The sequence below is a fragment of the Lithobates pipiens genome, unplaced genomic scaffold (assembly GCF_037356315.1).
Source record: "Lithobates pipiens isolate NorthernLeopardFrog02 unplaced genomic scaffold, aLitPip1_a1.2 Scaffold_1, whole genome shotgun sequence".
Taxonomy (NCBI): domain Eukaryota; kingdom Metazoa; phylum Chordata; class Amphibia; order Anura; family Ranidae; genus Lithobates; species Lithobates pipiens.
In genome coordinates this window covers 172045433-172060678 of record NW_027507685.1, presented here as the reverse complement: position 1 = coordinate 172060678, position 15246 = coordinate 172045433, and the positions used below count along the sequence as shown (strand labels likewise).

The 15246-nt window shown below is 51.3% G+C and overlaps 1 protein-coding gene across 5 annotated transcripts in view; it reads left to right on the top strand.

The window, feature by feature from the left end:
* Positions 1-15246, top strand: part of FAM120C (family with sequence similarity 120 member C) — a 102938-nt gene that overhangs the window by 25175 nt on the left and 62517 nt on the right. For all 5 annotated transcript variants that reach the window (XM_077478888.1, XM_077478889.1, XM_077478891.1 and 2 more), the window contains exon 4: positions 14991-15119. In XM_077478888.1, coding sequence (XP_077335014.1) covers positions 14991-15119 — 129 coding nt within the window. The remainder of the gene's footprint in view (positions 1-14990; positions 15120-15246) is intronic.

Sequence of the window (15246 nt, the reverse complement as noted above, 5' to 3'; positions counted from 1 at the left end):
GTGCAGTTTGAAAGCAGCCAGGTAACCACTGCAGATTATAGTATTAAACATACCTTTAATAACAGTCTTCAATTCGGGTATCGCCAGCTGTTGCTGTTCCAGGCAGAGTGCATTCGGTATCACTCCGCCTGTGACAGGATGTGGCTCTATACAGGAAGCATCGTCTTATTTGGCTCTGCTACACAACCGCTTGCTTCCTCTACTGCTGGCTTTATTCACAACACTGATGCTCTGGGATGCCGGGTTGAGAACCTGGGATCTGGGCTTGCCAACCAGCCATCCCAGAGCAGGAGGTCATGGGCCACATCAGAGGGCTCCACGGGCCACTGGTTGGGCAACCCTGGCCTAGAGAATGTGTACATCTTTTTATATTGCAATAAATCTGTTGTGGCCATATTTTGATCTTGATGAAAACAGCCTATACAAAGTGAAGAAGACGAATTATCTCTTAGCATACACAGACATATCTTTTCAGAAATAGCTGTCCAACTTTTCAGCAATACCTGCTATTACCTGTGGTTCTTCTGTTGTTTGCAACTGTATATGTCACTCACTCCATTTTTTTTTTTTTTGAAAAAAGAACGTTTATTGAGCATACAAAATACATAGGATAGCAGTAACACATATGGGGTGCAACATGCACCAAATATACGGATAGAATACAGCTGCTAACAATACCACAGGCTGAAAAACACAAGGAGGGGGGGGTTCTTTGTTTACAGGTTGCACATTACATAAAAAGCAAGGGGCAATACAGTGTGTTCAGATATGGGGGGAAAGAGGAACTCAGAGGTTGGGAGTCATATGCCGAGCCATAGTACATCCTACTCAGAGTAATTCGCAGGGAGGAGCAGGAAACCATTATTATGAGGGCGGAAAGCCCACCTACAACCACGGAGACAGCTAGACTCGCCGGGCCAAACCCGGGTAGGTGTAAAAAGGCGTACAGACCACAAGCTACACTAGTCGGTACATGTATCTGAATCCCCCATCCATTTATCCCACAGCTTGGCAAACTTGCTCGGGCAGCCTCTATGCATATACAGCAGTTTTTTATAGGGGAGAGTGGCATTGACAGCCGACTTCCATTGTCGGGCGGTGGGGGGCGCTGAGCGCAACCAGGTGCAGGCTATCTGCAGTCTGGCTAGGTATAGGGTCTCCTGTAGGAAAACAGTCGGGATCCTTGCCTCCTCGGATACGAGGAGAATCCCCAGCAAACATTGGCGGGGGCATAGCGTCAGAGGGGAGCCCATTTGGTCGTGGAGGAAGTCAACAATTTGCTTCCAGTAAACCTGCAACTCAGGACAGGACCAAATGAGATGGTAGAACGTGGCCTGGGGATCACCACATTTAGGACATGTTGGATCATAGCCAGGTCTAAATTTGGACAGCCGCCCAGGGGTCAGGTATGACCTATGTAGCATGTAAAGGTGTGTAAGTCTGTCAGAAAGTTTAGGGGAGACCAGCTTAGGGGCGTCAAGTGCAGTTTCCCAGTCCGCGTCCTCGATAACCCCCACGTCGGTCTCCCATCTAGCCTTAAGTCGGTAGGCGCGGGCGGTCGCCCCAGGCGTGAGCAGGTTGGTGTAAAAAAAAGAAATCAGTTTCTTAGGGTCATCACCTAGCACGGCTGTTGCTATCGGAAGTGTTTCGAGCCTGGGGATATGGGAGCCAAACTGAGAGCTAAGGGCATGGCGAAGTTGAAGATACCTAAAAAACATTCTATTAGGGAGGTTGAAATCAGCTTTGAGGGCCTGGAAGGGTCTGACAGAGCCATTGGCAATAACCTGGGACAGAAAGATAACGCCCCCGGCCAGCCACACAGAGCGGTCGGGGATCGTAGAGAGCTCGGGAAGTAGGGGATTGTCCCAAAGGGGGGTGTGGGAGTGAAACCTAAGGGCCCCAGTAATGGACGTGGCCTGCTGCCAAATCAAACAATGGTGGGACAACATGTCTCTCGTCGGGACAGAAGGTCCCCCGGAGCCACGCATAAGGAGACGGAGTGGGTGTACGACCAGAGTGTAGTGTGGGGAGCATACCAGTGAGGCATAGCGATCTTTGTCAATCTGATTAAAATAGTAGAAATGGGACAGTTGAGAGGCCAGATAATAATAGTACAGGTCTGGTAGGGCGGTGCCGCCCAGGTGGGAAGGGCATTTCAGAACACTCCATGAGAGCTTGTGTCGAGATGAACCCCAAACAAACGTGTTTAAGATGGCCTCCAAGGATTTGAAGGTTCTGAGAGGGATGCGTAGGGGAGCGTGCCAAAACACATAGAGCAGCTTGGGGAGGAGAATCATTTTGACCAAGTTTACACGGCCCATCACCCCAAGGGGGAGACGGGACCAAGTCTGGGTTTTTTGCTTGAGCAGGGTGAATAAGGGTTCCACATTTAAAAGGGTGTAGTCAGTCAGCAATCGTGAACATTGCACTCCCAAATATTTCACCTGACTCGCCCTGACCAAGGGCATTGCCGCCTGATCAGCGGACGGGGCACCCAAGTCTAAAGGGAGGATCTGGGACTTGGACCAGTTAATACGTAGTCCAGAGTATTCCCCAAACTGCTCTATCAGTCGCAGGGCTGCTTGCAAAGAGGGACCCGAGTCTTCGAGGTATAATAACATATCGTCAGCGTATAAGCTGAGGGTTTCCGTCAAAAGGCCCGAACGCAGGCCCTTAATTTGCGGGTGAGCACGAATGGCAATGGCCAGCGGCTCAACCGCGAGGGCATACAGGAGGGGGGATAACGGGCAACCCTGGCGAGTACCCCTAGACAGAGGGAAAGGATCCGAGATCCTGCCATTAACCTGGATCCGGGCAGTGGGAGCGCTGTATAAAAGCTGAATCCACTTAATGAAGTTAGGGCCAAAGCCAAAGTTAGTCAGGCATTCCCATAGATAACTCCATTCAACGGAGTCAAACGCCTTCGCGGCATCTAGACTCACGACTACCCGGGAGCCGATGTTATCATGAGTGGCCTGCAGATTCATAAAGAGTCTGCGGAGATTGAAGGCAGTGTTTTTGTTAGGCATGAACCCCGTTTGATCTGGATGTATAAGGCTGAGGACAACTTTATTGAGTCGCAGGGCCAGAATTTTAGCCAGGATTTTTACATCCAGCTGCAGGAGGGAAATCGGGCGGTACGACTCTGGGTAGCAGGGGTCCTTACCGGGCTTGGGTATAAGGACAACAAGGGCCTCTCCCATGGAGGCGGGAAGGGACATTGTATCAAACATATGGGTGTATAATGTGTGCAGTTCTGGGATTAGCGTGTCTTGAAAATGAGAATAAAATTCTAGGGGCAGCCCGTCCGAGCCAGGCGCCTTGGAGGATGGGAGGGAGGCAAGTGCCTCGGCAATACAGTCAGGGGAGATGGGGGCTTCCAGGAGGGATCTCTGCTCTGGGCTGATAGAGGGGAAATCTATGGAGTGAAGAAATTGGGTGAGGTCAGCGTGCGTGTGTCGGGTTGTGGAGGTATATAGAGTGGAGTAGAACATTCTAAACTCACGTAGAATCAGGTCAGGGTCGGAGATCAGGTCGTAGGCGGCGCCACGGAGCTGAACCACCACCGGAGGGCTATGGTCAAGCCGGGCCATATAGGCTAGCAGTTTGCCCGCCCGCTCGCCGTGCTCAAACACACGCTGTCTACTAAAGAAAAGGCCCTGTTTCGCTTTCTCATAATGAAGGTGATCAGTCAGTCGGGACTGGAGGCGGAGCTGGGTGGCATGTTCCAGGGAAGGATCCGTCACAAACAGTTGCTCAAGGGATTGTAGGCGCTCCTCAGCCTGTGTCAATGCCTGTCTAGAATTAGCCTTGTACCTGTTAATACGAGTGATCAGGAGCAGCCTAGCATGAAGCTTAAATGATTCCCATATTGACCCAGGGGACGCAGATCCCGAGTTTGAACGGAGAAAAAAAACTAGTTCCCTCTGTAGGTCCTCCAGACCTGGGATAACCGTAAGCCAGAAGGGGTTCAGTCTCCACACACGGGAGGGGACAGTCGCAGGCAGCCTCAGCGTCAACCAGTATGGGGAGTGGTCCGACAGCACCCTGGCGTCAAAGCCGACCTCCAATAATTCGGGAAGCAGGGAGGGAGAGAGCAGGGCCATGTCTATACGAGACATAGCTCGGCGGGCGGGAGTGAAGCAAGAAAAGGCCTGTGCAGTTGGATACTTATGTCTCCAGGAGTCTGTCATGGCCAGTTCAGCTGCAAATCTACCGAACCTAGTGGTATGAGGGGGGGAAGACGTGCGGTCAGGTGCGCCAAGTCGGTCGAGGCCGGGGTTGATGGTCATGTTGAAATCACCTATCCAGATTACCGGGACTGTAGGGAATTTGGTCATAAAAGTGAGACCTTCGTGCAGGGCCTGAAACTGGAAGGGCGGTGGTATGTAAAACGCCATAATAAGCATCGTCAGGCCGCTCACAGTGGCATGTAAGAATAGAAATCTACCGCGAGGGTCTGAGCATAGGTCATGTAACTGCACAGTTTTAGCAATTAAAATGGCTACACCTCGGGAATGGGAAGTGTGAGGGGCGCTGTACATCCAGCCGACCCAAGGTTTTCTAAGCGCCCTTTGGGACTGGCCTGTAAGGTGAGTCTCGACGAGGATCGAGATGTCCACTTTCAGGCGTTTGAGGTGAGTAAGGACGGCTAATCTCTTGGGTTTAGCGCCAAGGCCCCTGACATTCCAGGTTGCAAATTTAAGCGCAGCCATGGAACATGTCGGCACAGATTAGACTAGTGTAGGCCCCCGGCCCAGGAAGTTCGGGCACGCAGGGCGCCTGGGCAACCCCTGGATCCTCCCTGGCTGGCAGCAACAAATACAAGAACACATTTGCAGTAAAATTACAGCTGTAAATAACACAATATAAAACACATACAACCAGTAAAACAGTCATAACAATGCCTACTCTGGACCAGCGGGGCAAAACAAAAAAACTGTCACTCGCCGCAGCCGCGGTAGTGACTGCTGGCCAGGGAAACAACACAAACATGGGCGCAATTATAACAAACTGCAGAGCAGACAGTGCAGCGGGTTGCAGGGGGTGTAATTTCCAGAGCAAGAGTCAGCAGGTCGTCTGAGAGACCAAATAAAAGCATAGCGCGTGGGGCAGACAGGGGAAAAAAAAAAAGGGGGGGGGGATAAAAAGGGGGGGGGGGGAACCCAGGCATGTGGAAAAATGGGCCAAATAGGGGAGACAAGGAGTTCAAGCAGTACATGGTTACCTCTGTGTGCATCAGTAGAAATAGGGAGGGAAGGGAGAGAGGGGAGGGTAAAAAAATGGAGCGAAACAAGGGCAAAGGTAGCACGTCCCAGAACATGTCCCCCCTCACGATCTGCGCCATCACACCGGTGTTCACCATAAAGAAAGCAATGAAGGGTGCACGGGAGGCTGGCAAAGGAGGGGAAGCAGGAACTGTAAGTCCAGGGCACAGAGAGAGATCAGCGGCGGCCACCGCAGAGGGCAATCAGCACAGCGTTCTCCAATACAGGGGGTGATAGCAGCAGAAATGGAGGCAGTCCATAGGGTCAAAGGAGAAAAAAGAGGGGGGGTATAGCAGAGGGAACAGGGGAGGGCAGGGATCACTCACGGTAGCCAAGGTGGATAGGTAGGCACTACTCAGGGGCTGTAGTGGTCAGCTTTCAAGCAGGGCCTTGCACCGCATCCCGTTCCAACCATGACGAGGCCGCAGCAGGATCTTCAAAGAAATAGGTCTTGCCCTCGCGGGTCACCCGGAGTCGAGCTGGAAACAACATTGCATATGGCAAATGGCGAACTCGCAGCTGGCGCTTGACCTCCGTAAATTGTGCTCGTTTTCGTTGGACCTCCGCCGAGAAATCTGGGAACACTGCCACCGTAACATTGTCAACCGGGATATTTCCACGTTCGCGGGTGAGACGAAGCACCGCATCCCGGTCTCTGTAGTTAAGTAGCTTGGCAATAAAAGTCCGCGGGGGTGCGCCGGCTGGAGGCGGACGAGCCGCCAGACGATGCGCTCGTTCGATCACGAACGTGGAGGAGAAGGATTCCCTGCCGAAGGTTTTAACGAGGAGGTTTTCCAGGTAGGTGGGAGGGTCGGAGCCCTCCGATCGTTCCGGGAGACCCACGAAACGAAGATTGCAACGTCGAAGTCTATTTTCCATGTCGTCCTGCTTGTGAAGGACGACACTAAGCTGGTGCTGCAAACGTTCGACCGAATGTTGTAGAGGAGGGATGTCCGTCTCCACGTGTTCCACTCTTCGTTCGGCCTCGGACACCCTGTCCCTCAGCTTCTGCAGGTCATGCCGAATATGGGAGATGTCCATCTTAACCTCCTCTATCTTGGTAGTGAGGGCGGTTTGGCAGGAGGAGACGGCCTCAAGGATCTTGGCGGTGTCGTTTGCAGGAGACTCCTCCGCGGTAGAAGCGGGGCCGGCGCCATCTTGCTCCGTCGCGCCCTGGCCCTCGTGGCGGAACTTAGCCAGCTTGGCGGCCGCCTCGGAGGGTCTTTTAGTCGGCGACATGAGGCACAAAGTGAGCACAAGGTTCCCGGGCGTCTGTACAGTAAATAACAAAGAAAAATCCCCAAAGGATAAGGTAAAAGGATGAGGTCTCAGACGGAGCTCTCACTCAGCACGTCCTACACCATGAAGCTCCAGGCCACGCCCCCCTCACTCACTCCATTTTAGGATTTCCTGTGATATGATGATGAGTAGGCACTGGCAGCATATCACTCAACGGCTCGGCCACTGACTGCACTGAGTGGGTGGCGCCAGCCGGATCTACACAACACGTACACAGGGAGGCAGCCAATCACTGAAGAGGAGCAGTGGAACGGCCAAGTCATCTCATCCAATGATTGGGCCAGTGGTGAGGGAGGGACATACATGTGCCCATGTATCCTATATGTATTTAAATCAGAACTAAAGTCTGTGATACTTACCTCCGCTCCAATGGTCTGATGCCCTCAAGGTCCGTTGTTGATGCTAACTTCTCCTTCTCCAGGCGCCAGTCTTCGGCCACCTTAATTGACAGATTGGCATAACTCTGGTGTATGCACAGGAGTTCAGTCATCCTGCCACGGTGCCAGAATGATGTAACTCCTGCACATGCACAGCTCAGTGTACATTTTAAGAAAGGCTGGATTTCATTGCATCTCTCTTCTACAATAAAGAGTGCGGCTGTTTGCAATTTTGTCATTGTATTTAGACTTAAAACGGAGTTTCACCCAGTTGAACTTCCACTGTCCGGATTACTCCCCTCCCCTCTGTCACCACCCCCATTCGTATAAAAAAAATCCAGTATGTGGCACTATAACTTCGATGTAAACCAATCAATATACACTTACTGGGATTTTGATTCGCAAAATAACCACTTCAGCTCTGGAAGGATTTGCCCCCTTAATGGCCAGGCTGTTTTTTGCGATATGGCACTTTATCGCTTTAATTGACAATTGTGTGGTCACGCAGCGCTGTACCCAAACAAAATTGACGTCCTTTTTTTTCCCCCACAGAGCTTTCTTTTGGAAGTATTTGATCATCTCTGTGGTTTTTATTTTTTGCGCTATAAACAAAAAAAACAGAATTAAAAAAAAAAAAAAGTTTTTTTTTTAACTTTCTGCTCTAATACATATCCCAAAATATATATAAAAACAAATTTATTCATCAATTTAGGCCGATATATATTCTTCTACATATTTTTGGTAAGATAATTCTCAATAGGGGTATATTGATTGGTTTACGAAAACGTTATCACATCTACCATCTATGGGATTGATTTAGGGACTTTTATTTTATTTTTTTATTGTTTTTACTGGTAATTATGGCGGGAGCGCGGCAGACAAATCTGACCCCAAATTACACTTTTTGGGGCCCAGTGATATTATTGCATTGATCAGTGCTATAAAAATGCACTGATCAATGACACTGGGAGGGAAGGGGTTAACACTTGGGCGATCAAGGGGATAAGTGTGTTCCCTGGGTGTGTTTTAACTGTAGAGGGGGGTGTGGGCTCACTGGGACATGACAGAGATCACTGGGAACAGATGATCTCTGACGTCATCTGGCAGAACAGAGAATCGATAGTTCCCTGTTCTGCCTCTGTACACCGCAATCGTGGGTCAGTGGCAGACTTCGAGGCCGCCGGATCGGCATGCATGCTCCTGTGATGGGAGCGTGCCCGCTTTCTCCTATGCAAAGACCAACGTACACCTACGATGGTTTGTGCAGGAGAGCCGACCTTCTGCAGTATAATGACGGAGGCTGGTTGGCAATCGGTTAAAGTAGCGCAAAGTCCAATAGCAAAAATTTGACTGGTCATTGAGGGGGCGGGGGGGTTGGGGGTTAAATCTTCCAGAGCTGAAGTGGTTAAATAATCCTGTGTTTACAGTAAAGCTTTTAGGGCACCTGCTGGGATTCTACACTTCTGAAAGGTTTGACCTCCTGGGTCCCCTGCAGCTCTCACTGGTTCCCCCCTGCTGAACTCAATGTCACTACAGGGGACAGCGGGAACGTGGAGGTCTCTAGGAGGAAATAGAGCAACCAATTGGTTTCCCAATGGACTTTGCGGGATGTTACCTCAGGGTTGGAGCAGCATGGGCAACCATAAAGGTGAGTATTTACGATCTTCTTTTATAGGTGTGTCTTACATTGAAAGTTTTAGTATAGAGACAAGGATGGGACATGTTGAAGTGAATTTGTGCCCAGATTATACACAGTAAAGTATTTACATGCTGTGAACAAGCAGTAAAGCATTCACCTCAGTAGCTAAAGACGTTGTGGAGAAATACTTTTCTCTTATATTCACTGACCGACACAGCTCCTCTCTGTAACTAAATGGGTTTGTTAGCCTGCCATTAGGAGAACTAGGCAAAAATTGTAACACAATACACAGAACTTTAGTCCCGCCCCGGGGGGCGGACCCTGTGCTACCAACCATCCCTGCTGCCCAAGTAGAACTCGGTTTTATTTTGCCTAGTGAAGGAGAATGACCTAGGAACCCTGTGGGCCCTTTGGTCCATTTTTTTGATGCAGGTTTGATGTTTTTGCGCAAGATGAAAGATTCTGGGATCTTCTATCAACTGCCGGCTGGGTGACAGGCTGGTTAAGTTATCCTTGTAGTCCCCCCAGTCCGGCCATCGAGCGTGTGCAGGCCGCAGCTAAGGCTCGGCAGGCCACGACATACCTCAGCTCCAGAGGTGGTTGGTGAGCTTCAATGCTCCGGGGTATACATATGACCGGGCTACTGATGTCTGGATCACAATATACCGGGCCAACAGCTACCCTGTAACTGCGCAGGAGTAAGGCTGTGATGGAATGTTTCTCAGCTCTTCAGGACTGGTAAGTACGGCTCTCCCTGCTTTGGTGGGGTGAGCAGCTGGGCATTCCCTGGGAGGTCGATTCAGGGGCCACCTCACCTCCTTCTCTTCTCTCCCACGTTCCTATCTCCCCTCCTTCCCTAGCTGCATGTGCTGCGGGCGGTGTGTGGGGTTCGCTGGGTCTCTCACCTGTAGGGGGCTCTGTCCGGCTGGTCCTGGTCCCAGTCTGGGGGGTCCCAAAAGGTGTCTGTGGAAGTGTTCTTGCTGAATGCAGGCAGCACTGTTCTGTGATTTTTCCTGTCACCTTATGGCGCTGTCCGGCAGCCATTTTGACTGTGGGCAAAGCAGGTTCCCCTTGTGAGCCTCAGCAGCCATTTTCTATAGGATTTTCCTATTAGTTGCATTGGCGGCCATTTTTTTTGAAGCCCGAACGCTCTTTTCACCGCAGTTCTCTTGTGACAGCATTACATGTGCTCTCACGTGCTGTTTCCTGTGTCCACTGTGTCTACAGGATGCTGGATGGCAATTCCCTGAACGCTGGTGCAAGCTCTGCAGATCGTTTCACCGCTATTTTCTACAGCTGCTGCCGGCACAGTTTCCTCACTCTGCACTTGGGTAACCTCCTGGGGACTACAGGCATGGCTAGTGACCATCACAGAATGCCCCAGGGTGGTGAGTCTGGCGCTAGGAACCCCCCCCCCCCCAGGCAGCGGCAGCAGCAGGAGGGTGGGACCTTCACTCTCCTAAGTCCCCTTGCAGGTGGCAGACAGGGTAGGGTCAGCATGGCTTCAGAAACTGGTGTTTCTTCTCCCGAAATCCAGGCTATTGCCACCGGGTCACCTGCGGATAGCGCTGTGCCCATGGACACCCTGATGGCGGTCCTTAACTCCTTTGTTGCTAAAATAGAGGTGGTGCGTGGAAGGAAAGGTGCGCCTAAAAGGCCCCCCCACCCCCCCGTCCTCTGGGGAGAGCTCTGATGCAGACTTGGGCCCTGCTGCGGCTGGTGACCCCTGCTCTGACCTATCAGACGAAGCTGACCTTTTGGATCCCGCAAGCCAGCACGTTCACCTAAGGTGTTTCCGTATTTGGCTTATTTTGACAAGTTCATCTACAAGGAATGAGGTCGGCCGCACAGGACCTTTTCGGTCCCCAAAAACATGGTGGTACGCTACCCCTTTGAGGAAAGCCTTCTCAAAAAATGGTCGGCTCCTCCGGTCGTGGACCCCACAGTATCTAGGTTAAATAAAGTAACCACGGTCCCGGTTGAGGGGACTCCTGCATTCAAGGACCCCACGGATAGGAAGGCCGAGGCGGTGGCTCGTTCCTTGTTTATGGTTGTGGGGTCAGCCGTGCGACCAGTACTGGCATCCGCACTGGTGTCGCAGACACTGACTGAATGGGTAAAACTTTTGCACCGCGAATTGGGAGAGCAAAACGCCTCCCCTGTCTGTATGGAACTAGCAGACCAACTAGTGCAAGGCCTTGTGACGCGGCCCTGGATACTCTCCCTCTGTTATCCAGTGCTTCAGTGTCAGCTGTGGTGCTGAGGCGCCTGTTTTGGCTTAAATGCTGGTCTGCTGACCAGGCATCCAAAAAAGCCCTGACGGATCTTCCCTTCCTTGGCGACCGGCTCTTTGGAGCTTCGTTGGATGACATTATTAAAAATGCGATGGGTGGTAAGCATACACTGCTTCCACAGGCCAGGAAGGCTAAGGAGCCACGCCACAGGCAAGGGCCCCCTTTTTCCGCTCACAATCGTCTTTTTTCGTCCGCTTTGTGTTTTTCGACAAAACATCCCCAGCCGGACAGGACATCCATGGACGGTCAAAAGCGTCCCTGGAACCGCAAGCCTAACAAGCCTGTGAACAAAAGTGCTACTGCATGAAGGTTTGCCCCCACCCGCGTATCAGGTGGGGGGTCGCCATCAGGAGTTTGCAGCCTGGTGGACCTCCCGGGTATCCGACCAATGGGTCTGCGACCTGATTTCCACAGGCTACAAGATAGATAAGAGTTTCTCTCTTGGCCGCCAAACAGATTTTTCCCCTCCAGCATACCATCATCCCCGGTTCGCCGGGAGGCCCTGCTAGGGGCAGTAAGGGACTTGCTGAATCAGGGGGTGAGTGTACCAGTTCCGGAATCGGAACGCTTACAGGGGTTCTACTCAAATCTGTTTGTGGTTCCCAAGAAAGAAGGGGTACGTCCAATCTTGGACTTTAAAAGCCCTCAATCACTTTGTAAAAGTGCAGAGGTTCAGAATGGAATCAGTTCGCTCAGTAGTCGCTGCACTCCATCAAGGGGACTCCCTGGTGTCTTTGGACATCCAGGATGCGTACTTGCACATACCCATATGCCCTCGGCATCAAAAATGTATGCGTTTGGCAGTCGGGGAAGCCCATTACCAGTTTGTGGCTCTTACCAAAGTACTGGCTCCAGTATTGGCGTTGCTGCGACAACGCGGGACCGCGATCGTGGGTCACCTAGACAATCTCCTCCTGAGAGCATCTTCCGCCTCAGAATTAGAGGAGGATGTGGCAATCACCATGCAGACTCTGTGAGAATTTGGGTGGCTGTTGAACCTAAAGAAGTCGGTGGTTGTGCCGACCCAGTGTCTGGAGTACCTGGGTTTCTATTGGACTCTAGGGAAGCGAGGGTCTTTCTCCCCTCTCAGATCTGCGGTCAAACTACTGATGAACTGCAAGTGGTCGTCGCACAGCTTTTGCATGCGAGTACTGGGGCTCATGGTAGCCTCCTTCGAGGCAGTACCTTATGCCCAATTCCACACCAGAGTCCTGCAGAAGGAGATTTTGACAAAATGGGACAAATCTCCGTATTGCCTGGATCGACAGGTCCAGGTGAGCCAGCCAGTCAGGGACTTTCTGATCTGGTGATTGAGGTCCCCGGTGATTCAGTCCGGAAAATCGTTCCTTCCTCTGAAATGGACGGTGATCACTACGGACGCCAGTCTCTCAGGGCCTCTGTTCGATGGACGAATCCAGGTTGCCGATCAATCTGCTCGAATTGAGAGCAATCAGGCTGTGCCTTCACATGTGGTCTACGTTTCCTCAAGGACGTCCGACCAGGATACAGTCAGACAACGCCACGGCTGTGGCGTATATAAATCACCAAGGGGGAACAAGAAGCTCAGCCGCTGCACGAGAGGTCGCTCACATACTTCGGTGGGCAGAGCAACACGTTCTGGCCCTGTCAGCCATTTACATCCCCGGGGTGGAAAATTGGCAGGCGGACTATCTGAGTCGTCAGATGCTGGACCCAGGAGAATGGGCGTTGCATCCGGAGATATTCAGGCTGCTGTGCCTGAAATGGGGCACACCAGATGTGGATCTACTGGCCTCCCGTCTCAATCGGAAGGTGCCGAGATTCGTGTCCAGGGCAAGAGATCTGCGGGCATATGCGTCAGACGCGCTGGTGGCTCCGTGGGATCAGTACCAGCTGATCTACGCCTTTCCTCCACTAAAACTGTTGCCACGTCTGCTGCGCAGAGTGGAAGCCGAGGGGATCCCAGTAATCCTGGTTGCCCCAGATTGGCCTCAGCAGCCCTGGTACGCAGACCTGGTTCGTCTGGTGGCAGACGCTCCCTGGCGACTGCGAGAGGACCTCCTATATCAAGGTCCAATCTTTCACCCTGCTTTACCATTGCTGGCTTTAACGGCATGGCTATTGAGAGCCAGGTGCTGAGGAACCGGGGTCTGTCTCAGTGATTCCAACTATGCTGAGGGCGCGGAAATCTTCTTCACGGAAGATATACCATCGTACCTGGAAGGCCTACAGCTCCATGTGTGAGGAGAAAGGGTGGCATCTGCGCTCCTTTTCTATATCCAGGATCCTGCTGTTTCTTCAGCAAGGAGTAGACCAGAAATTGGCGTTGAGCGCCGTTAAGGGGCAAATTTCAGCCCTGGCTGTCTTTTTTTAGCGACCCCTGGCGTCTCATTCATTAGTGAGTACCTTTTTTCAGGAGGTACGACATGTAGTCCCTCCGTTGCGTCCACCGTTACCCCCATGGGATTTGAACCTGGTGTTGTCGGCACTTCAGAAGTCGCCATTTGAGAATATCAGGGAGATTACCCTGTTGACCCTTTCACAGAAGGTGGTCTTTCTAGTGGCCATCACATCGGCCAGGAGGGTTTCGGAATTGGCGGCCTTGTCATGCAAGTCACCTTATCTGGTCATCCACAGGGATAAGGTGATGTTGCGTCCGCAACCGTCCTTTCTACCGAAGGTGGTTTAGGCTTTTCATATCAATGAAGACATTGTATTACCATCGTTGTGTCCTAAGCCGAAGCACCCCAAAGAGGTGGCCCTTCACGTTCTCGATGTGGTTAGGACTCTGAAGGTGTACTTGTCTGCCACGGCTCCCTTTCGGAAGTCAGACTCACTTTGTTTCGGTGGCTGGTCCAAAGAAGGGTATGGTGGTCTCGTCGGCCACCATTTCCAGGTGGATCAGACAGATTGTAGTCTAAGCCTATGCCTTGAAGGGACAGGTGCCCCCCTTTCCAGTCACGGCCCACTCTACAAGAGCAATCGGAACATCTTGGGCCTTCCGACGCCAAGCGTCTGTCGCTCAGGTGTGTAAAGCGGCGACCTGGTCGTCTGTCCATACGTTTACCAAATTCTACAATGTAGACATCAGTGCATCGGCTGCTGTCTGTTTTGGCCGCAAAGTTTTGCAGGCGGCCGTGTAATTGCAATTGATATTTTTTCCTGGTTTTTCAATAAAAACGCAGTACTGTTTGTTAATGCACTGTTGTATTACTTCCACAAAAAGGTTGCAGTGTTGGGGATCTCTCCTGTTGAGAATGCCCGGTTATATGGCGGTGTGTTTTTCCATACACTGCTGTTTTTTTGTGGGTTTAGTTTCACTAGTTCCCACTTGCCATGGGGATGAAGTTTTAATGCTGTTTTTTCCCACCCCTCGTTTGTAACTAAATGGGACGTCCCCAAGCAGTGCCAGAGAGGAGCTGTGTCAGTCGGTGAATATAAGAGAAAATAGGATTTTTGTACTCACCGTAAAATCCTTTTCTCTGTAATTCACTGACCGACACAGCACCCACCCCTCCTTTTCTCTACATTATACTGCTTGTTGACGTACTGAGTTCGGCCTGGGCAGCAGGGAGGTTTGTTAGCACAGGGGCCGCCCCCCGCAGCAGGTCTAAAGTTCTGTGTATTGTGTTACAATTTTTGCCTAGTTCTCCTAATGGCAGACTAACAAACTGATTTAGTTACAGAGAGGAGCTGTGTCGGTCGGTGAATTACAGAGAAAAGGATTTTACGGTGAGTACAAAAATCCTATTTTGTTTTTGTTTTGCTTTGCAACATTGTCCTTACTGCAGTCATACACTTAGGGCCGGTTCACACTGCAGGCGAGGCGAGGCGACTCCGACTTGCCTCGCCGCGACCTGCAGCGGCCTCGGCGGCGACTTGCAAATGACTTCTGTATAGAAGTCAATGCAAGTCGCCCCGAGGTCGCCCGAAAGTAGTACAGGAACCTTTTTTCTGAGTCGGAGCGACTCGAGTCGCTCCTCTCAGAACGGTTCCATTGTACAGAACGGGGGCGACTTGCGGGAGCGAGGCGAGTCCGGCCCTTAAGGAGCAAGGAAGTTACACATATATGTCAGAACTTTGGCTGTTCAGAAGAGCCTGACATTCAATCAAACCTATTCTCTGCTTCTTCCAGGTCCGTGCCCACCAGCTTGTCCTACCGCCTTGTGATGTAGTGATAAAAGCCGTTTCTGAGTATGTGGCAACAATCAAAGATGCTTCTAATTTGGACACAGTGGGGAAGGATATATTCAGACACTCTCAGGTGAGTTTTTTTAATGTTTTTTTTCTGTTTCTTTGTACATCAAGTGTCTGAATAAGTAAGCAGTGAAATGAGATTCAGCCTACATTTGTACTATGCAGTTGTTGCTCTTTAGCTGGGAACTTGAAAA